This window comes from Mangifera indica, chromosome 12, assembly GCF_011075055.1.
Source record: "Mangifera indica cultivar Alphonso chromosome 12, CATAS_Mindica_2.1, whole genome shotgun sequence".
Lineage (NCBI taxonomy): Eukaryota > Viridiplantae > Streptophyta > Magnoliopsida > Sapindales > Anacardiaceae > Mangifera > Mangifera indica.
Window position 1 is genome coordinate 14,153,200 of NC_058148.1, and position 20,470 is coordinate 14,173,669.

Sequence of the window (20,470 nt, forward strand, 5' to 3'; positions counted from 1 at the left end):
TATTATTTATTTTATTAATGACATTATTAACTCTTTCGAAGACATTATTTATTCTCTCAACAACTATCTAGTGATATTGTATATCAACTCAAACTCGAACTAAATATTATAGATATAATTTAAACATAAGTTATCTTCAAACTCAGTTCGATTAAAATTGAATTCACCCCTTGTCCCATCCATAATATGACCTGCTCATTTAATGGATGTTAGTGGGCAACATGTGAAGTATGGAGATGGAGGGTCCATATCCATGCCATTTGGTGGGATGTCTTTCTTTCTTTCTTGTATCTGTTACAAAATTCTATCAACTTTGAACGTTAAATTATCTTATTAACCTAACCTTTATTATTTGTGATGTTCAATCTTTATAACTCAATCACGTGTGTGATTAGACAAATGAATTGCTCAAATGTGTTGTGGTGGGTACCTAAAATAGAAAAATAATTAATGAGGGTGATTGAGAAGGCTCCAAACTTGGCTAGCTTGAATCCAACCGCATTCTAAAATTGCGGGTATGTGTTTCCCCATACAAGAGTTTTTAAAGAAAGCCAAATTCAATTTTACCCTCAGCTTGTAATTCTGTCAATTTCTTGTACCACACGAAACCCCCTTTATGCCCACCACCCAAGAGATTTTAGGTCAGACTGATTATTCGAGATTAAATTGATTATATCAAACTTGTGTTAGAACATACAAGCTAATGGACAGTCTTAGATAGATAGTTTCTATGGGGCATAAGCCTCCCTAAAAGTAACGGAGGCATGCAAAGGTTTTCTCAGATCGGACAGAGATTGGCCCTCGAATGCAAAGACAAAAAGAAGTTTGACTGTAAATTCTATTTGTCAAACAAAGATAAAAGTCGGCCTTAGTGATCTAATAGTGTCGAATGGAAGGGTCGTCATTCAATGGATAAAATTTACTCTAAAGATAATAAGTTGATCTTTCCCAAGAGCTCACATCGACGAGAAGGTTTGACACCTAGATGTCGACTCTTGGCCACTGAGGTTGTAGTATGTTCTAAAGGTAGGGATATTCATCCATTACAACGGTACATGAGTTAAGTTCAAAATATTGTTAGATAGTTGATCCTAATAAAATCTTAAAGATAATAATTACATCAAATAAATTAAAAATATATATTAAAATATTATAAAAATAGATAGATTTAAGCTTTTACTCACTAATATATGAAAACCAACATCAATGGCAATCAGTGGGGAATGACAATTAATAATCTTCTTTTCAGCCCAACATCGAGACTATAAGTTGGAAATGTCATGGGCTTCAACTACTTAAATGGGCCATAAAAAGTGTAAGGAGTGGAAATTGAGTGTATAATTAGGGGTATTATGGTAATGAAATGAATATAGTGGTTATGTTGTTTTTCATATCCCTTGACGAAATCGACGACAAATCTTGTTGCAGTTCGTAAGAATCGATCGCCTTAACTCAACTCAAGCAAATCGGATACTCTGAAACACAAACTCCACCATGCCTGTTTTTAAAACGCCGTTCAATGGCTACTCTGTCAAATTCTCTCCCTTCTACGAGTCGCGCCTCGCCGTCGCCACTGCCCAAAACTTCGGCATCCTCGGAAACGGCCGTCTCCACGTACTCGACCTCTCTCCTAGCGCTCCCACTCTCTCTGAACTCGTCGCCTTCGACACTGCCGACGGTGTTTACGACGTCGCCTGGTCCGAATCTCACGACTCCCTCATAATCGCCGCAATCGCCGACGGCTCAGTCAAAATCTACGACACGGCCCTCCCGCCCGCTGCCAACCCGATTCGCTCGTTCCAGGAACACACTCGCGAGGTCCACTCTGCCGATTACAGCTCTACGCGCCGCGACTCTTTCTTAACCTCGTCCTGGGACGACTCTGTCAAACTCTGGACCGTCGACCGTCCAACCAGCGTCCGCACGTTTAAGGAACACGCTTATTGCGTGTACAACGCGGTGTGGAACCCACGCCACAGCGACGTGTTTTGTTCCGCCAGTGGGGACTGCACGCTCCGTATTTGGGACGTGAGAGAGATGGGAAGCACAATGATAATTCCGGCTCACGAGTTTGAGATTCTGGCTTGTGATTGGAACAAGTACGATGACTGTTTGGTGGCGAGTGCATCAGTCGATAAGAGCATTAAAATTTGGGACGTCAGGAGTTACAGAGTGCCCATAGCGATTTTGAACGGGCACGGCTATGCCGTTCGAAAAGTGAAGTTTTCACCGCACAGAAGGAACTTGTTGGCGTCGTGTTCGTACGATATGAGTGTGTGTTTGTGGGACTTTATGGTGGAGGATTCTTTGGTGGGGAGACACGATCATCATACTGAGTTTGCCGTTGGGATTGATATGAGTGTGCTTGTTGAGGGTTTGTTGGCGAGTACGGGTTGGGATGAACTCGTTTATGTGTGGCAACAAGGAATGGACCCGAGAGCGGTTTGATTCAAATGGAAAAACTTGTTTTTGCTTTGTTTTGGTTTTGATAAATACGAACATACTTCTATAAACTCATTAAATAAGATGATTTATTGGAGGTTAGCAATTGGACCTTGGTAAATTGTGATATATATAAAACAAATTGAAAGCTCTTGTTGCTGAAGTGAGTAGATGAGACCTTAATGTTATAATCTTTTGTAATGTTGTATCACACGTAGATTCTCAAGTGCCAAAGTCTAGATTGTCAACGCCAGGTACTAGAAATGAGTTTGAATTTTTTTTGGTTATCAGTGTTTTAATATACGGTTGTGTAAGCTTGTTCAATAATTCAAACGTCCTTAGGGCTCATACACTAGTTTCTGATGCAGAATGGGATCTCTTTGTGTTTGCCATTGGGCTATTGTATGTATGCTACAGAACATTTGTAACTTGTAAGTTCTACCTGAAACCTGCTGTTATGTCTGTAGAATTCTTTACACTATATACCTTGTAATCGGTCTTGAGAACTAGTGGTTTGATTAACTGGTACTTTAAAATCGTAGTCAAACCTTAACATAATTCAGTGTAGAGATCTAATAAGTTATGAGTTTGCCAGCTCTAAATTTCAGTTTGTGATTCTTTAGTTGAAAGGATTCAAGTTGAGAGATTGAACATACGATAACCTAGTTCTTTGTTAAGAACTCTGCTCATTGTAATTATTTCAATGATATTGGTTGTCTGGAATTTTCAATTTTGGTTTGGTTTGGACAAAGGTAGGTAGCATGTATAAGCTATCTACTAGAGTAAACAATGTTAAGGCTTGTATACTTTAAGGCTAATCATATATGATTAGCTTTGTTCTAGTTTTCAATAGCATTTTTATGGTCAAAAGAGGACTTGCATTGCTTCTTTTTGGGATCTCCCTTACCTAGGTTCCTTGGAAATGGTGTATTGCTGGCAGTTATAGTGCTGTCCCCAGTGCGGTCAATTTTTAGGCAATGAAATGCTGGAAAGGCTTTGATGATTAATTCTTTGACTAATATAGTATAACTCGGAACTTTACAACTTTGAAAAAATGAGCATTACTTGGGAAGTGCTTCAAATTGCTAGCATAACTATCTACCTGTGTTTACAGCTGATTGGTAGAACTCATTTACTAGAGTTTTTCAATTTAAGAAAAATCTTATGCTGAGCAATCCTTAGTTTTGATGCTACTTGGAGGTTTTTATAGTGATCTTGGGTTAGGTTTAGCAGTCTTCAGAAGTTGATTAGGTCTTGTTGTTCATACGAAATGTTGAAGCACTTTAAATTAAAAGAGCTTATATGGGTTACAATTATGGAGGGTGCAATAATTAGAAAACCAATCAGAATATATATTCTAGAGTTAAAACAAGTATCTTCTTGATCAATAAAGTCGTCATATTTCTAAGGTGATCAATACAAGCTTGTTTGCTTGGTTTAGCCTGAGCGGTCACTTTACTGGGTTGTTCTCTAGTCCTGTCATGATTCAGAAAAGCCAATAAGTATTTTACTTTGTCCTACTGAAATCTGTCAAAGGAAAAAGGTGTTCTGGTGCATTTAATTATAGTTTATGTTCTATTTAATATGCATATTTCTAGCCGCTCAATTGAAATTTGTTTTCTAATCCAGTCTATGATGAATCTCTGTTCTCTTGGGTTGAACAAATTAGGCTGACGTGAATATGTATAAGAACTCCTAGTGCTTTTATGGCAATTTGCTGTAAACTGTGATTGTGATATTAGGTATTTTTTGGTTATGAAGGTTTGAGTACTCTCAAAACATCATGATTTTGAAATACCAAGTCTTAGGTATAAAATCACAAATGTTGATAAGATACTTTGACGACCTTTTTTCAGGCAACAAAGTTATTTAGCATGTCAGAATTCAGTTTAGGGTGGCTGTTCTAAAATGTAATTTCTAGTCACAGAGTTCTTGGCTTTAGAACTATCAGGTGAAAATTTAAGGAAAGAGTTTAGAGGCTGTAAACTCTGTTGTTGAATATATTCTTGCAAGTTGGATAGTCATCCATAAACAATTGGGTATTTAAAGATTCTTTTTCAAGCAGCAATTCATTGACTGATGGCATTTGAAGCATTGCAAGTACCTCAAGGGTATGATGTGAGAGTTTAAGCCTTTGCAATTGCAACAACTAGAATGAGTCTGCCTGTTCTGTAGTGGATAGAAGGCAATAAACTCAGGGTATGATTTGGAAGGCCAGCCCAACCACTCTTTGTAGGGATACGGAGATGTATGTGTAGAAGATAGCATTAAGATTGAATGAAATGCCAGTCATCATTCAAGGTCTGAAGTTGTAACTGTTAATACTTTTGGAATTCTTATTTTAATAAAACAAGGTACATTATATTTCAGAAAATATGCTATGGATCTGGCAGCACTCTGCATATTGAATGAGTTGGTTGTAATTCCAAAGTGTTGGTATTAGTGAAGAATGAGATTGGGATTTTTGTGATTGTTCTAAAATAAGTTAATGCAATACCAGAACAATATTTGGAGCTTTTCCATTCTCTTGTACTTCTTGTGTTAATGCAACTGTTGTGTTACAAACCAAGGCGCGGAAAGTTGAAGTTGGGAAATTGAATAAGTTTATGAAATGACAATAATACTGGCTTATACTGTTCTTGCAAATTAATTAGGGTTTATTTTGTTTTAGTCTTTTCATTCAAAGGTGAGCTGGGAAGACAATAATGCCCTTAAAGCATAAAGTTTAACTGTTTAAATTAATAAATGGATGAAACATCATTAATTGTCAATTCAATAAAAACTGTATGTATCCATTTCGATTATACAAATAGATATACACTTTATCTGTATCGTTATGTAATTGAATGATTTTAAATTAAAAATAAAATAATATTTAATTACGTAATAACACATAAGTGCATATCTATCTATATACTTGAAGTGAGATGAGAAAGAAATTTGGCCTAAATGATATTAGAGTTTTAGTGTATCTAATGGAAAGATGCAAACTTCCTTGGTAAGTCACATGCAAAGACTAAACATGAATAAAATTATCAATAAAATTATGTACACAACCTATATGCATGGGCATGTTTATAAGATCAAGAACCATATGACCCTCCCTATGTCCCCTCTCTGCCTCTAAGAAAACATCTATATTTTGTATTTCATTTCTCGGTTGTCTTTTTTTTATCCTAAACTTTGTCTTTTCCAAAACTCGCTTGACAAATGCAAGAAAATTTGCCCCCTCTCATACAAAAATAAAAAGTTGATGATACGACCAAATCAATGTGCTTCAAACCTCGATTAAACTATAGACGCATCAGTCTCTCTAGTATGGTTAATCCTTCATTATTTTGATGAATGCCACAAGCCTACAAGAAATTCATACAGAGTTGAACCATGATTTGTGGCAGTGGCAGAGTGGGAAGTGTCCAAGATGTAAAGAATGTTCTCGGCTTACCGGCAACATTGAGCAGGGAAAGGCTTGACAAGCTTGATGATAAGCTGTATGTTTTAAAATTTCTAATATACATCATTGCCATATTATCACTTATCTAAAAAAACATATTAATTTGTATCAATAATATGTATTATATCTTATGATATATATCATTTCATATGATAAGGTCATTTTATCATACCATTTTTGATACACCTTAGATATACCTGGATAGAGCTAAGCAGATTTACTGCAGAATAAGGCCAATGTGATGGGCCTCGACAGAACGATCAACAACGGGCCTAAAGCCGCTAGTATTAAGCTGAAAAGTCTATGGGTTGAGAAAGAGAAGAGCCTGTTGGTCCGTATAGTGCATAAAACTGGGAAGTCGGTCCATTTTTACGAAAGCGTTTGTGTGTAACATTACGCCGTCGTCAACGGTGGAATCTTCCGTCACTCCTTCCCTCTTTCGATCATTGGACAGATCTGCTGGTTGAGACGAAGAAAAACTTCTGGTAACATTACCCTTATGCAGTGTAATATAGCCAGGCCATTAAAAGTATGTCTAAGTGTTACTGATTTTTTTTCCCCTGTAATTTTTGAGCTTGAAATATTGGTAAAATTTTCTTCATAATCAATTCTTGAAAATCGTTAGAAAACCTTATAAAATTCAGGAAAATCCCTCTAAGAAGTTTGTTAAAGCAGCCAGCAGCCCCCTGTCACGGCCATGAGGGGAGTTGGAGAAAAGTTCTTACGGCCTATTTTCTAAATATATGAGAATTTGAGTCAGTGACTCCATGCGGGAAGAGGACCATCGATGATAATGGTAAGTCTTAAAGCACATGGCAAACTGACTACTTGACAAGAGGAAAAACAAAAAACAACTGGCTATTAAATGACAATAAATCCGGACAAGAAATCAGCCGATGAAGATAGAGATACAGAAGCCCGGACGCAATCGAAACAACCAAAATTTTCAATCAAAATTATCAAAAACCTCAACCTGTACTAATTTTGGGAAGCCTATTTGTCTTACTTGCATCTGCAATATAGCAAGTTTATCGATATTTCTAAAACCCATGAAACTCATCTCAAATAATTAATATTCTACGTAATTAACCAAATCCACGCTCATCTCAAATGATGAACGATTACCACAGCCATAATCTTTTACCAAACCAATGTGGCTGACGCGCCACTCCCGCTTGTTTGGTCCATAATTCGGCGTTTCAACCGCCCACAAGGCTACAAGCCATTCATAAAGAGTTGCACCATGCGCAGTGGCAGCGGCGGCATAGGGAGCATACGTGAAGTGACGATTGTCTCCGGTTAACCGGCGACTACCAGCATGGAGAGGCTTGATGAACTTGGTGATGACTTACATGTTGTGGTGGTTAGCATTATTGGAGGAGATCACAGGCTTGAAAACTACCATTCTACCACGACTTTGCATGAATGTAGAGGGTCGAAAGAATAAGACAATAGAGAGGAAGAGTACTCATTGTTCAAGTCATCAGAAAACCATCAGAATGAGAGAACAAGACTCATTCAAGGTGAAAGAATAAAAATAATAGTAAAAAATAAACCAAAAAAGATAAATTATATCACCATTGTCAATGCATAGTTGTTAAATTTGATAAAAATGTTGTGTCTTTATGACGATTTAATAAAATTTATACAATCCAAGAAGGATGAGGGTTATTAGATGTTTGAAAAAAAAAAATTCATCGAAATAAAAGATATTTATCTAATTTGAGATGAGCGTGGTGTTCTGAGATAAACAATTAGTTTAAGATAAACAATTAATTGAATTTGAACCAAATTGGCTCTACTCAACCCCTCAATTCCAAAGTGGTACAACTTTCTTCTCATACATGAAGAAGTTGCACCCCTCTCATCTTATAAACAAAACAAAATGTTTTATGTCATAAAAATTGGTATTTTTGTACTCTGTAGGCTTACAAGCTTTTGACTGTTAGGTGCGTGTATATCTATCTACTCACAAGTCAAAACGGTCTGAATGGTGGACACAGACCAAACCAAATCCCAAATTAAGTTGTTGCCAGCAATAAAAATATTTTCAGCTTTTATCATCATCATATTTTTCATATTCGCAGTCGGTAATTGTAAATACCAATATACCCTCAATACTGCCAATTATTTGGTCACTTTCATCAGTTATTTTTGTCTCGTTGGGGCACAAATTTTGGTCAGCAAAATTGAATATCATTTGGCGGAAATGAGAAGTACCGGTGTTCATCGGCTGACTGTTAGGCCTTGAAAGCTGCTGCTGCCTGTTAGTCTCTTCGCTATATACAATTCACAATGGAGATGAATCAAACACTATCGGTAACGCAGTTGAAAAAATGGGTCCCCAGAAGCTTCAATGTGCTGTTCTTTTCTTGATTCTTTCTGCACTAAGTTGCCTCTCTTCTAGTTCTGATCTACCTAGCGAGTACTCCATTGTTGGACGCGATTTTGATGAGCTTGTTTCTGAGGAAAGAGTCGTGGAGCTGTTTCAACGATGGAAAGCGAAGCATCGAAAAGTGTACAGTCACGCAGAAGAGGCAGAAAAAAGATTCAAGAATTTTAAGAATAACTTGAAGTATGTTATCGAGAAGAATGCAAAGAAAAAATCAAATAAGGGACATGCTGTGGGGTTGAACAAGTTTGCGGATTTGAGTAATGAGGAGTTCAGGGAAAAATATTTGAGAAAGGTTAAAAAGCCTACTGGAAAATCGTTCGGCAATGTGAAGAGTCGCCTGAATAAGAAGGTGGAATCTTGCGAAACATCTTCGAGCTTGGATTGGAGGAAAAGGGGAGTTGTGACTGCTGTTAAAGACCAAGGCGACTGTGGTACCTTTTTTAATCCCTTTTCAACTTACAATTTAAGAACTTTTGACTGTTAATCAAATTTAGCGATGGAGCCTTTCTTATTGTTCCGGCCTAAAAATACCTAATCCATTTTTGAAATTTTAGCTAGCTTGAGATTCGAGCTCTATAGGTAATTCATTCATTCTTGAGGCTTATTTCATGGAATAATGAAGGGCAATATATAATATATTTGAATATCAATTTGATAATTTCTTAATTGTCTTTGCTTTTTTGTTGACAGGAAGTTGTTGGGCATTTTCTTCAACTGGAGCCATTGAAGGAATAAACGCCATAGTCACTGGTGACCTCATTAGCCTCTCAGAACAAGAGCTTATGGATTGTGATACCACCAACTATGGATGTGATGGAGGCTATATGGATTATGCATTTGAATGGGTTATTAGCAATGGTGGGATTGATACCGAAGCCAATTATCCTTACACTGGAGTGGATGGTACTTGCAATACCACTAAGGTTTGGCTCCAAATACTATTAAAAACCCTCCATCCGTAAAAAATCCAGGTCTAATTTATGTTGTTTTCATATAATCAGGAGGAAACCAAAGTGGTAACTATTGACGGTTACACAGATGTTGGAGAATCGGATAGTGCTTTATTGTGTGCTACTGTACAACAACCAATTAGTGTTGGTATTGATGGCTCTGCTATTGATTTTCAACTATATACAAGTGTAAGTTTTTGCTTCATGGTGTTTAAGCTATTAGCTAAACACAACTGAACATTTTCTAAATGATGTCCACTAGACTGAAAATTATGTGAAATAATCAGGGCATTTATGCCGGTGACTGCTCGGACAATCCAGATGAAATTGATCATGCAGTTTTGATAGTTGGTTATGGTTCTGAAGATGGTGAAGATTATTGGATTGTAAAAAATTCATGGGGAACAAGTTGGGGAATGGAAGGATATTTTTACCTATTAAGAAACACTGATTTGGAATATGGTGAATGTGCTGTCAATGCAATGGCCTCTTATCCAACTAAAGAATCTTCTGCACCAGCTCCCTATTCACCACCTCCACCACCATCACCTCCTCCTCCACCACCTCCTCCACCATCCCCACCACCACCACCGCCTCCCTCGCCTTCACCAACTGAATGTGGAGACTTCTCATATTGCCCTAGTGATGAGACATGTTGTTGCCTATTTGAATTCTTTGACTACTGCCTGATCTATGGTTGTTGTTCATATGAGAATGCTGTCTGTTGCACTGGAACTGAGTACTGCTGCCCCAGTGATTATCCTATCTGTGATGTGGAAGAAGGGCTCTGCCTCAAGGTATGGAAATTTTACCATAACTTTAGGATTCTTTGATTCTAACATATGTCCAGATTTTAATAAACTAAGGCATTGAAGTAAAGTTAATTTAGTGGTGTCTATGAAAAATTATTTACAGTTTTGTATATTTCCTTGCGTGATTTGTAACTGTACTACTAATGTTTGCCGAACAGAACTCTGGAGATTACCTGGGAATAGCTGCAAAGAAGAAAAAGATAGCGAAGCACAAGTTCCCATGGACTAAATATGAGGAAGCAGTGAAGAAGAAAATATATGAACCTCTCCAGTGGAAGAGGAACCGATTTGCTGCAGTGCGCTAAATGAGTGAACAACCTTTATGGTCTTTTTGAAGTTTGATGGTCGTGTCATTCTAGCAACTTCATTTTTTTTCCTCACAGGGACATTCTCCAAGTCTGCAATGGACATATGTTTAAACGGAAATTAAACTTATGCAGCAGGCGAAACCAGAAATTGCAGATGAAGGCGAAAGTGTTGTTTCCTTAGATTGATTATTGGAAACAGTAGTTTAAATTTCTCTTGGGTATAACTATGTTTCACTCAGATGTTCTGGCTTTACGATTGTTCAAATGCAAGCCATCTCAGCTTGTTTTTCAGACTTGGTAATATATTAAGGGAGTTTAGTTTACATTAACTGACATGTTCTGCATTTTAATTTCTTTTCTTCTAACCTGAAAACTCAACAAGGGACTAGCTGGCCCATTTTCGTGTCAAAAACTAATTAATTTGTAATTTCATGGCAGACCATGAGTCATCAGAATAACAAGAGGCAATCTTTCGGGATGCCCAAATTACTTAAAAAAATTTTGCAGGGATGTTTAGAACATGGTGCTCTCCGCCAGTCAAGGCAAATTTCATTTGATTAAAATTGTTCGTTGTGATTTTAATAAAAATCCCGGTGGGCAGTTTTATACTTTATTATTTAATGGTGGGAAGCATTCCAGATGCAACCCTGTCTTTAGATCCAATCTCTGAAACTTAATCTAATCTGATCCTGCACGCCATTCGTAACTTCAATGTGCTTGAGCTTGAAGTTGAAGGAGGTAGTATTATGAGTTTGGGTATAAAATAATTTGAAGTAATAATAGTTTTTTAGTTACGAAAATATATTGGCGCGTGAAAAACGGCTTTGTTGAGAAAGCAAAAGCGTCAACAAGTTGATCATCTTCCACTTCCGGTTGCAGTCTATCTAAAATCTATGCTCAAAAGTCTCGAGTTTTGCCTTTAAACACATTACACATGTGCAGGCAGGAAGGCAAAAAGCTTAAAACCTTCAAAAAAGTACACTTCCCTCTTCTCATTCCTCCTTTCTTTTTGACTTTTCTTTACGTTTACTCATTCTCTTAACTCTAGGCTTCATTTCAGGACCCAGATAACACACCTCTTCTCTCTTTGTCACTGTTTTCTTCTTCTCCGCTGTTAATTCCTTACTGGTCTTTGTAACATTCTTCTTTTAAAAACTTTGTCTCTGTTTTTGGGCTACAGAGTTAGTTCAGTTCTGTTTTCATTTCATTGCAGCGGACTGGACTGCATAGTGTCAAATATTAAGTGCCAACTTTGTGTTTTCGTGATGGTAAGTATGCATTTATGGAAATATCTACGGGCTTAGTTTTATTAGATCAAGTAAATTTGGTTGAGTGTTTGACGAATCTGATTACAATGAAAAATAAAGAATCGCAGGGTTTAATTTAATGTTTGTCCTGCCTTTAAATTGCGACCGACGGTGGATGGCCATTTTTTTTTTTTCAAATTTTTTGCGTCTGTCAGAAGTCAGATCCTTTATAATGAGCAACCAAGAAGGCAAGAACAATAAATTTCTCTAGCTTTTGAAGTTTCCTATAGGGAAAATATCAGCTAAATTAGCATGTTCTGTTTAAGTATTTTCGGTACTAGTTAATTGGATTGATTGATTTGATCTCTTTCTGGGTCTGTACAAGAGTTCTTAGGATAATTTCTTCTGTTGTTAAACTAGATGGAGGAAAGAAAGTTGAATTTCAATGCACCACTTTTGTCTGTGAGGCGATTTTCAACATCCTTATCGTCTTCGGATGGGAAGCATGGGAAAATGATTAAGGATTCCCAGCCCAACAGACGACATACGATACCATTGTATAAAGCAGACTTGAGCTTGGAGCAGGTGACAGAACCAGTTGCAGTTCCATTTTTGTGGGAGCAGACCCCGGGACAACCAAAGGATGGTGGACCTCAGCATCAACAACTTAAGGATGATATTTTAAAGTATCCTTTGGAGAAAGAAGTAGATAGGCCCAACACAGAGTTATGTTGTTTGATTGACCGTTTAATTAGCTATGATTGCTTAAAAAAGGGATATGTTGGGAAGGAAAACTTGAATTTGGAGTATGATGATGATGTTGACTCTGATGCAGTGTCTCAAACTGATTCAATCTCCATGAATTGTAGCGTTAGCGGTGTAAGTGGATCTGATTGTCAGGTTATAAAACCGTCAGGAGCCTTTTCTATGGATCAACAAACTCGAGATTTCATGATGAGTCGTTTCTTACCTGCAGCCATGGCAATGGCTTTAGACCAACCTCAGTATGCTTCAAGAAGGCAACTTGTATCAGTCAAGCAACCAAGACAGGTTATAAAGGTGGATACTAAAGATAGAAAACCTCTTGTTAACAAGTCTATTGTCACAACCCATTATGGTGAAGATGGGGTCCGTGAAGATAGGGTCCATTGGGATGAAGAAGAAAGTGAAGATGAAGTTGATGAGTATGATGAATCTGTAAATTTATCAAGTAGAGGCTGTGGTTTGTTTCCTGGTTTATGCTTAAACAAGTCTTTATGCCTATTAAATCCAATTCCAGGTGTGAAGGTTAGAACCCACTCTTCAATGTCTTCCACCTCTGAGGTCAGACAGTCAGGCAAATCAACTTTATCTTTTTTCAGGCATCAATCAGACTGTGGAGTTCAATCACCAAAGCTAATACCGGGAATCGAGAATAAAATGACCAATGAATCCAGTCGGTTTACTTGTTCAAATGAGCAGCAGATGTCAAATAGGTCATCTCCCTACCGGCGTGGCATTTCTCCCTACCGAAATGAAAGACCTCAGTCTCCCTTTACAGGAGTGGGGTTTCTTGGTATTCCTAAAGAAGCTGAGCACATCAGAGCAACAAATATACTGAATTTTCATAACAAAGCCTGTAGCAAGTCTCAGGAATTATTACCCTATCAGAGTTCTAAAAGAGGGTCAGGCTCACTGAGCCCTGCAGTTGAGAAGACACTTTATGTAGATACAGTAAGTTTTGCCAAAATAGCATGTTCGAATTCAATTTCCTCGGACACCAAGGGGCAGGTGGACCCAGTGACCTCAATGGGAAGTAGAGGGATAGAAGAAATTGCTAGTACAGAATCTTCTTTGCAAGGTGTGAAGTGCCTTAATATTGCGAGGGGAGGGAGCATATTGGAAGCCAAAATAGGCGATTGCACGGAAGCCAAAATAGGCGATTGCACGAAAGCCAATCAGTCTTCATTCTCTAAAATATTGCATCCCAGAGGTCCAGCAGATGTGGTGGAGTGCTTTGGGCCGGATGGAGAACTCAATCAGGAATGCAAGTCTTTGGAACTTGTAAAAGTTGCTGATTATGGAAATTTAAATTGCAGCAAGGGGCAGTATTTAGAGAAAGATGATTCGGGATGTTTTAACAGTGGTTTTGAACAGTCTCCTCTTCCCCCACCATTGCCACAAAAACCTTCAGAGTCCTGGCTTTGGCGTACACTACCTTCAGTTTCTTCGCAAAATTCTTTTTCACCTTCATATAGCAGCAGATTTCATCCTAAAAGGCAGGATTCTAATATTAGTACCAAGTGTGAAACAATTGTAAAAACTTCCTATTCACATAACAATCACAAACGTTACTCAGAGGTAATGTATTTACAAGTTTAACTTCAATAATATTTTGTCATAAAAGTTTTTGATTATATAGAAGAACTAACCTTCATTTCTGCATTTCCTCTGTACCTCCTCTACTGGAATTCACAGCCCACTTTACGCAGCAATCGAAACATGAAGTGTGAAGATCCTCATAAAAGTCCTTGGACTACTTGATCTGTTTGAGCAGTTTTATTTGACAGTAATCAGAAGTAGTTAAAGCCTTCCAGCTATAACTTTTTTCCCAGAAGATTTATCAAGCTTTGTAGGCCACCATTGTGAAGTCTTTTGCATAATTGTGGGTTAATGCAGTAGTCATATCAGGTTAAGTTCAGTTTCTTGGAAACGGTCATAAATCTTTTGAAGATCAATTCTTATGCATTCATCTTCCTTCATACTTGTACCGCATAGAAATCACTATACTGTTCTGGAAATGAATTGAGATACAGATTCCTGAACATTTTCAGCTTCATATAATAAGTACCAAATCATATTAGACATTTGTATACGCCATTTTGTTCCTTGTAAAACCCTAACACTATTGCTTTTTGAAATTGATAATAGTGATTACCTTCAATTATGAAATATTTGGTGGGCTGCTAAAACTACTGCAACTACTGAGACTGGATCAACCTGAGAAGCTTAATTCTTTTTGTCCCATTCTGAAATACTTTTTTTTTTTTTTCCCTTCTTTAATTGCTGTTGTATTTAAAATTGGCCAACTAAGCAACCACTTTGTGTTGTTTAAGCCCTGAAAGACTGGATCCCTATAGAGGCCCAAAATGGCCATTTGCATTAAATCAGTCGGAGTATGGGCAGGGGCAGCCGCAGCCGGCAGCTCTAGATAAAACAAACAATCTCATTTTCAAAAGAGTTGGGATCATTTTATCCAACAACATCATTAATCATGAGAAAATCTGGCGTGCTTTTGTTGAGTTAGCCTTAAAAAAACAAGCAATTGTCATGAATTTTTGGGTTTGGATTTCAGTTGACATACAAAGAGATATGATCTTGGTTGAAAAAAATAGGCAAATAATGTTAAAAAAAAAAGTTTATATTCTAGTTCAATGAAAGCATACTTCATATAAAACGGATATTATGACTCCTAATAGAATTTTTGCTAAGAATAATGTCAACTACTTTCTTACAATTAGACTCGAAGATTACGTAGACCACTAGCTCAAACAAACTTGAGTCCATGATAGAATTCAATTTATATGTGGAAGCAAATAATTTCCGTGAATTAGGATACAAGAGAGAAGAAGGAAATCAGAGATTTTCTTTAATTAATTTCTTAAAAAAAGATTCAAACTATGCATGTCATAATTTCATGCATGCAAAACTGGTGTTATATATTCCAAAAAAGAAAAAATAAAAATAGGAAATTGAATTTTTTACTTTAAATTGGGTCTATTTATACATTTATATCACATTTTTCATATCTTAAACATTTTTATCACTTTATATGTTAAAATACCTAAATTGTCCTTATCTTTAACCTTGAGAAACCAAACAAGGTAGTACCATTCGTTGTTATGCATTACAGAGAGAGAACATATATAGATATCTGGTATTAATATTTGAAATAAATTTATATATGTGTTAAATAAGATCAAGTAAATTTAAAATTTTTTTAGTTTAATTTTTTTAGATTAAATCTAAAAAATTTTAAACTTACTTGATCTTATTTCTCTAAATTTTGGTTGGGGTTTATCTAATATTGAAGCAGCATATAGAAAAATAATCTAATAAGCCACCTATGAAAAACATGTAGTCTGAAGAAAGGTCTTGGCGTGAGACATATAAAAAATAAAAAATATGTAAAAAAGCAAAGAATATATTCTTTGCATAGAATATATTCTTAAGAACATACAGAATACTTTTCTACATGTTTGTTTGCTTCCATGTGTTCATTCACGTGAATGTACATATATGCATTTTTTTGCAAATATTTTCTACAAAAACATACATATTTGCTTGCTTTCCCATGAAGATCATATAACATAACATAAAAGTATTAGACATATATAGCATAAAAGATCATCATATTGTTTTCCCATGCATGAAGAAACTTCTTAGATTGGTAGCGGCAATATATAGACAGGACAACAGGTGAGTTTTCCCTTATAAAGTATACGCATAATTATATTGTACGAAATTTAATTCGATTAAGCAATTCAATATAAATTACCATTTATATAATTCAATGTAAATCTCGATTTGATTTAGATCGAATTATTATTTTAATTTGAATTTAAATTAAATTCAGATTGAAAAGCTTGTTTGTTGTTGGGTTAAAGTGGAAGAATAGGTTGGCAGCGATGTCAACCCTTTCTACCACCAATCTTTTGCCACCATTTTTTATCATTTTTTTACATCTCACATATATCCATTTTTTATAAAAATGTTACTCGAGCTAGTTAATTGAGTACAATTTATTTTATGTATGTTGGTGATGGAAAATCAAGTATAGGTGATTGAGTTTTAAATTTTTTAAAATTATCAAGTATAGAATTATTCAATCTCTCATCCATTCTTGAGTTAAGAGCTTGAAAATTATTAAGTATACTAGTGATTGAGTATAAATTTTCTAGATTAGCACATTTAAACTCAAGTATGCTAATATAAAACTAGAGTTGTAATTAGTTTATCTGAAAATATTAGAAACACTCATTAGGAAGACAAATAAAGTAAATAAAGAAAAAAAAAGTAATCTTACATCAAATTTAACAGTTTTCATGTATAGTTTATATGTCATGAAAAAATTCATTTGAAAATATAATTTTAAGACCATTATTAATTTTGAAAAACAAAGTCAATTGAATTAGTCGATGCCAACCATATTAATTTAATGATAATCCAGTTTGTTTGATTAATGTAATAAACGAATTAATATATTTTTCAGACATTTGTAACAACTACCAGGAGGGGGTGTACAAATTTCATGAGACATAAGGATTCTGAGTACACATGTCACTTTGGACAAAGATGGACATCATGACTATAATTAAGAACAAACTAACACTTACTAGATTTGGTGGAGCCAAAGTTTAGTGTCGTTTTGATACATGCGATGTTACTTCATATAATTAACAGCAAAAACCCAGTGAGAGAAATGTGGTTCAGATTAAATGGTTTTGAGTTCTGATTCAGCCCTATTGAATTTATGCTAGTAACTAGTCTGATATTCAAGGAGGACGCTGAGGTGTCCAACTACATTTATTGTATGGGGACGCTTCAATTGAGAGAGGAATACTTTCCAGATATTAACATGTTGTTATCCTATGAGGAGATCGAGCAAATAGTTGACGATCAAATTTGGGAAGACGATGATGAAGATGTTGTGAAGTTCGCAGTATTATTTTTTGCGTTTACGGGACTATTAAGAGTGGACAATAGAACAAAAATATCTGATCGTTTTTTGCATTTAACCGACAATTTAGATGCATTTAGTCGGTACCCATGAGGGACAGTGACATGGAACAAAACAATTAATTCAATACGAAAGGGCATACATAGCAAATATCAGTATTGTGTACAATACTACCCGCCCTACATGAGTCCACTCCCATTGCTTAGCTATAATGTTTTGGGATACCTAATTATTTTTCAAGTAAGTATAGCATAATAGATGAAGTTAACATTCATACTGACAAATGTAAATACTAACCATAAATGTTATACATTGTGTAGTATTAGATTTATGAGATGATTTACAATCTATCTTCTAATATCTATCTGGAAGCTAATGATCAGGTCCCTTGTATGCTGAAAAGGAAAACAATTGTACTACTGACTTGGGATGATATATTGATACATTGGGAGCTCCTCCGATAATTTGTTCATTCGTAGATTTATATTTTATTGTTCTATCTTTTAGTTTATTAATTTTTATAAATTTTCTTAATCTTCCAAGAGGGGATTACAACTGTATTGCATCCGACTGAGATTGAACGTAACTTCGAGTAATACACTTAAAATTATAGTATCAGACAATAAAGAAAATTAACAATGATAATCTATTTGGCCATATGGGTTACATCGTGACTACGATGACCTTGTCCTCATCCACTACTTGATGTGCGGGATGAGCCAACCACTAGCACTGGAGCTAGACTCAAACAATTTAAGCAATTACGGCCAAATTGATAACATCGACTGTAGTTTTATAGTCGGACTTCCTTTCCTTCTGAGAAAGTCTTCTTGCATGGTTGAAAGGACGACCAGACCATCATTGTTCAATCACTAGAGGATAAATAACAGACATATTTGATGATGCCCAAGTTGATTGATCCCCCAATGGATTAATATCTTCTTTATACACCTCTTATAAAAAATATGTCTAGTAATATGCACTGACCCATCCTAGACAGTCTGAGAGATTATTGTAGCTTGCAATAGCTGCAACATGTGCACATAAAATCTAGGAAAGTTGAAATTTTCCATAATTACAAGTTCTAATAAGAATATTTACAATAAACACATGTTGTCATGAATCATAGACTTCGTATTGTTGCATATTGATTAGTTTAACTACCATATTGATAGATTTAAGCACATGTCCAACAAGTTTGTCCTCAACCCATGATATTAACTGGTGAGATCTTTGACCTGTAAAAATAACTAATAAATGCAATGAAAAAAAACACATCAAACCAATATTAGTCTTACATACTAGTCATGTTTCGTCTATTGAAAAATCAATGTTGTATTGTACTCCACAGAAACTCAACTAATATGGTTATAGACAAAACATGAACAACCCATGTCAAAACGTTGAAGGACTCAACAATATTGGTCGTCATAATATTATACTATCATCCTCCAAAGTGGGTATGCACCTATCTTTTATGCCCAATGTTGGTCAAATAGTCTATCACAACAAGATTTACTCGGTAATTTTACTCATGATAGCTTAGAAGTCATTAAAATAATCTTTCAAGATGTTTTGTTTTTTTGAATTGCGTACGTATGTTATGTTTTATATGATAATTACAAAACTTATTATGAGCATGAGATAGTACGTTCGCCACCGACGTAATTATTGAATGATAATAATTAGAAATAATAGACAAATCTGACAAATCACCAATGCGCATAGGTGGGTATGTAAAAAAGGGGGTCTATGTATCGATTCTCTCATTGTGCCTAACACTTAAGGCAAGAGAGTAAATTTAATTATTATCATCCTTCGCAATAGCAATGAAAAAAGATCCAAAATACTTTCACTTTAAGTGTGAAATATCAATGCATATCATCGGGCAAAATACTTTCACTTTATTGAATAACCCATACACATGAAGAAAACTTGAACCTATTTTTCAGATCGATATTAATACATGTCACGGTTCCAAGGTTCTTAAGCTCTAAATTATGACAATACTCGCGTAATAACATGAAAGACTCTTTGGGAGATCTCGTAATGCATTTAGTGCATATGTTTTGGCATGCCACACTTACGTGTAGGAAATGACAATTTTGTACCTATCTATCATGTCTGAAATAATTTTTTTTGATTGATAAATGCGATCAGTCATAAATATTGATTTAAGTATGTTCCCTAACGACTCTACATCAGTTTGTCTATGATGTGATAATATTTGATTTTGTGGACAAGTTTGTGTCTCGACCACAAGTCATAAAATCCAATAGTCTTCATATTCCTTTCTCGTTACTCATGCCCACCATTTACATTATAGATATACTCACTTAATCTCATATCTTATATTATTAAAGTGACCAACTTTTCATTGAATTCTTGTCTCTAATGCATATATCCGAAATAATAATTTCAATTCTACCTTCGAATTATAATTTACAAATGATTGTCCCTTTATGTCTGATTACTAATACTTGCATTTTCAACATCAATAGTAGGTTTAGGAACCTATTAAAACAAATTTGGATTATAGATGTGATTTGGATATGCTCAAATATTTATCGAGTCATGACTTCTTGTGCTACATTTAGCTCCCTTATTACAAGTATGACATTGATTTCTGTCAATGTCTTGGCTCAAAACATTGTATATGTCCTTATCAAACCTCAAGAATTCATCATCATCATCATCATCATCATTATCCTTATTACCCTCTACTTCATATCATCCATGTTGTCGTCATTATCATTATCCCCACTATTCCCACCAAACTTTTGGAAACTTTGTAGTTGTGCCCACTCTTCTGTCGAATTATTCTCCTTTTCTTCCTTATGAATACCTTTGGCTTGTTAATTGGCCATTCTATCAATTGGACTCTCGATAATATAGAGTTTAGTCGATCTTCATAAACCTTTTACTTCAACCATCAAATACTTCAGATCATCATTGGTTACAATCTCCATTAGACCCATATCACCTAGGGTAAATACATGCATATTTGACTAACTTCGATCGACTCTTAGACGATAACTTATTCTGACTATAAATCCTTCAAAATTAATATTTGTGTCAATGCACATCTCTCTCTCATCCCCACTAATATATCTCGTAACATTATCATCACCTTAAATTCATTG

At 35.6% G+C, this 20,470-nt stretch overlaps 3 protein-coding genes and 1 pseudogene across 4 annotated transcripts; all 4 read left to right on the top strand.

Annotated features, from left to right (window-relative positions):
- The first annotated feature begins 1,358 nt into the window (after positions 1-1,358).
- On the top strand, positions 1,359-2,790 carry LOC123193417 (peroxisome biogenesis protein 7). The gene has a single exon (XM_044606400.1). The coding sequence runs from the start codon at positions 1,495-1,497 to the stop codon at positions 2,446-2,448; it is 954 nt and encodes a 317-aa protein (XP_044462335.1). The 5' UTR covers positions 1,359-1,494; the 3' UTR covers positions 2,449-2,790.
- Positions 2,791-5,826: 3,036 nt separating this feature from the next.
- LOC123192102 lies at positions 5,827-7,523 on the top strand (annotated as a pseudogene).
- Positions 7,524-8,190: 667 nt separating this feature from the next.
- On the top strand, positions 8,191-10,690 carry LOC123193504 (low-temperature-induced cysteine proteinase-like). The gene is made up of 5 exons (XM_044606531.1): positions 8,191-8,722; positions 8,982-9,214; positions 9,293-9,430; positions 9,529-10,038; positions 10,212-10,690. The coding sequence occupies exons 1-5, from the start codon at positions 8,233-8,235 to the stop codon at positions 10,356-10,358; spliced, it is 1,518 nt and encodes a 505-aa protein (XP_044462466.1). The 5' UTR covers positions 8,191-8,232; the 3' UTR covers positions 10,359-10,690.
- A 458-nt stretch (positions 10,691-11,148) lies between these two features.
- On the top strand, positions 11,149-14,462 carry LOC123192720. Of its 2 annotated transcripts, XM_044605362.1 has the most exons (3): positions 11,149-11,629; positions 12,029-13,948; positions 14,066-14,462. In XM_044605362.1, exons 1-3 carry the CDS (start codon positions 11,627-11,629, stop codon positions 14,129-14,131), a joined length of 1,989 nt encoding a protein of 662 aa, XP_044461297.1. In that variant the 5' UTR covers positions 11,149-11,626; the 3' UTR covers positions 14,132-14,462. The 2 variants fall into 2 exon arrangements, with proteins under 2 accessions (XP_044461297.1, XP_044461298.1); XM_044605363.1 differs by having other exon boundaries at positions 11,149-13,948.
- The last annotated feature ends 6,008 nt before the right edge of the window (positions 14,463-20,470 follow it).

What these genes read in the sequence shown, in the direction of transcription:
- LOC123193504 (XM_044606531.1), top strand. Translation starts at nt 8,233, where the DNA reads ATGGGTCCCCAGAAGCTTCAATGTGCTGTTCTTTTCTTGATTCTTTCT. An exon ending in TAAAGACCAAGGCGACTGTG is followed by an intron (nt 8,723 to 8,981) that starts GTACCTTTTTTA and finishes TTTTGTTGACAG; the next exon opens with GAAGTTGTTGGGCATTTTCT. An exon ending in GTACTTGCAATACCACTAAG is followed by an intron (nt 9,215 to 9,292) that starts GTTTGGCTCCAA and finishes TCATATAATCAG; the next exon opens with GAGGAAACCAAAGTGGTAAC.
- LOC123192720 (XM_044605362.1), top strand. An exon ending in ATCACAAACGTTACTCAGAG is followed by an intron (nt 13,949 to 14,065) that starts GTAATGTATTTA and finishes TGGAATTCACAG; the next exon opens with CCCACTTTACGCAGCAATCG.
- LOC123193417 (XM_044606400.1), top strand. Translation starts at nt 1,495, where the DNA reads ATGCCTGTTTTTAAAACGCCGTTCAATGGCTACTCTGTCAAATTCTCT.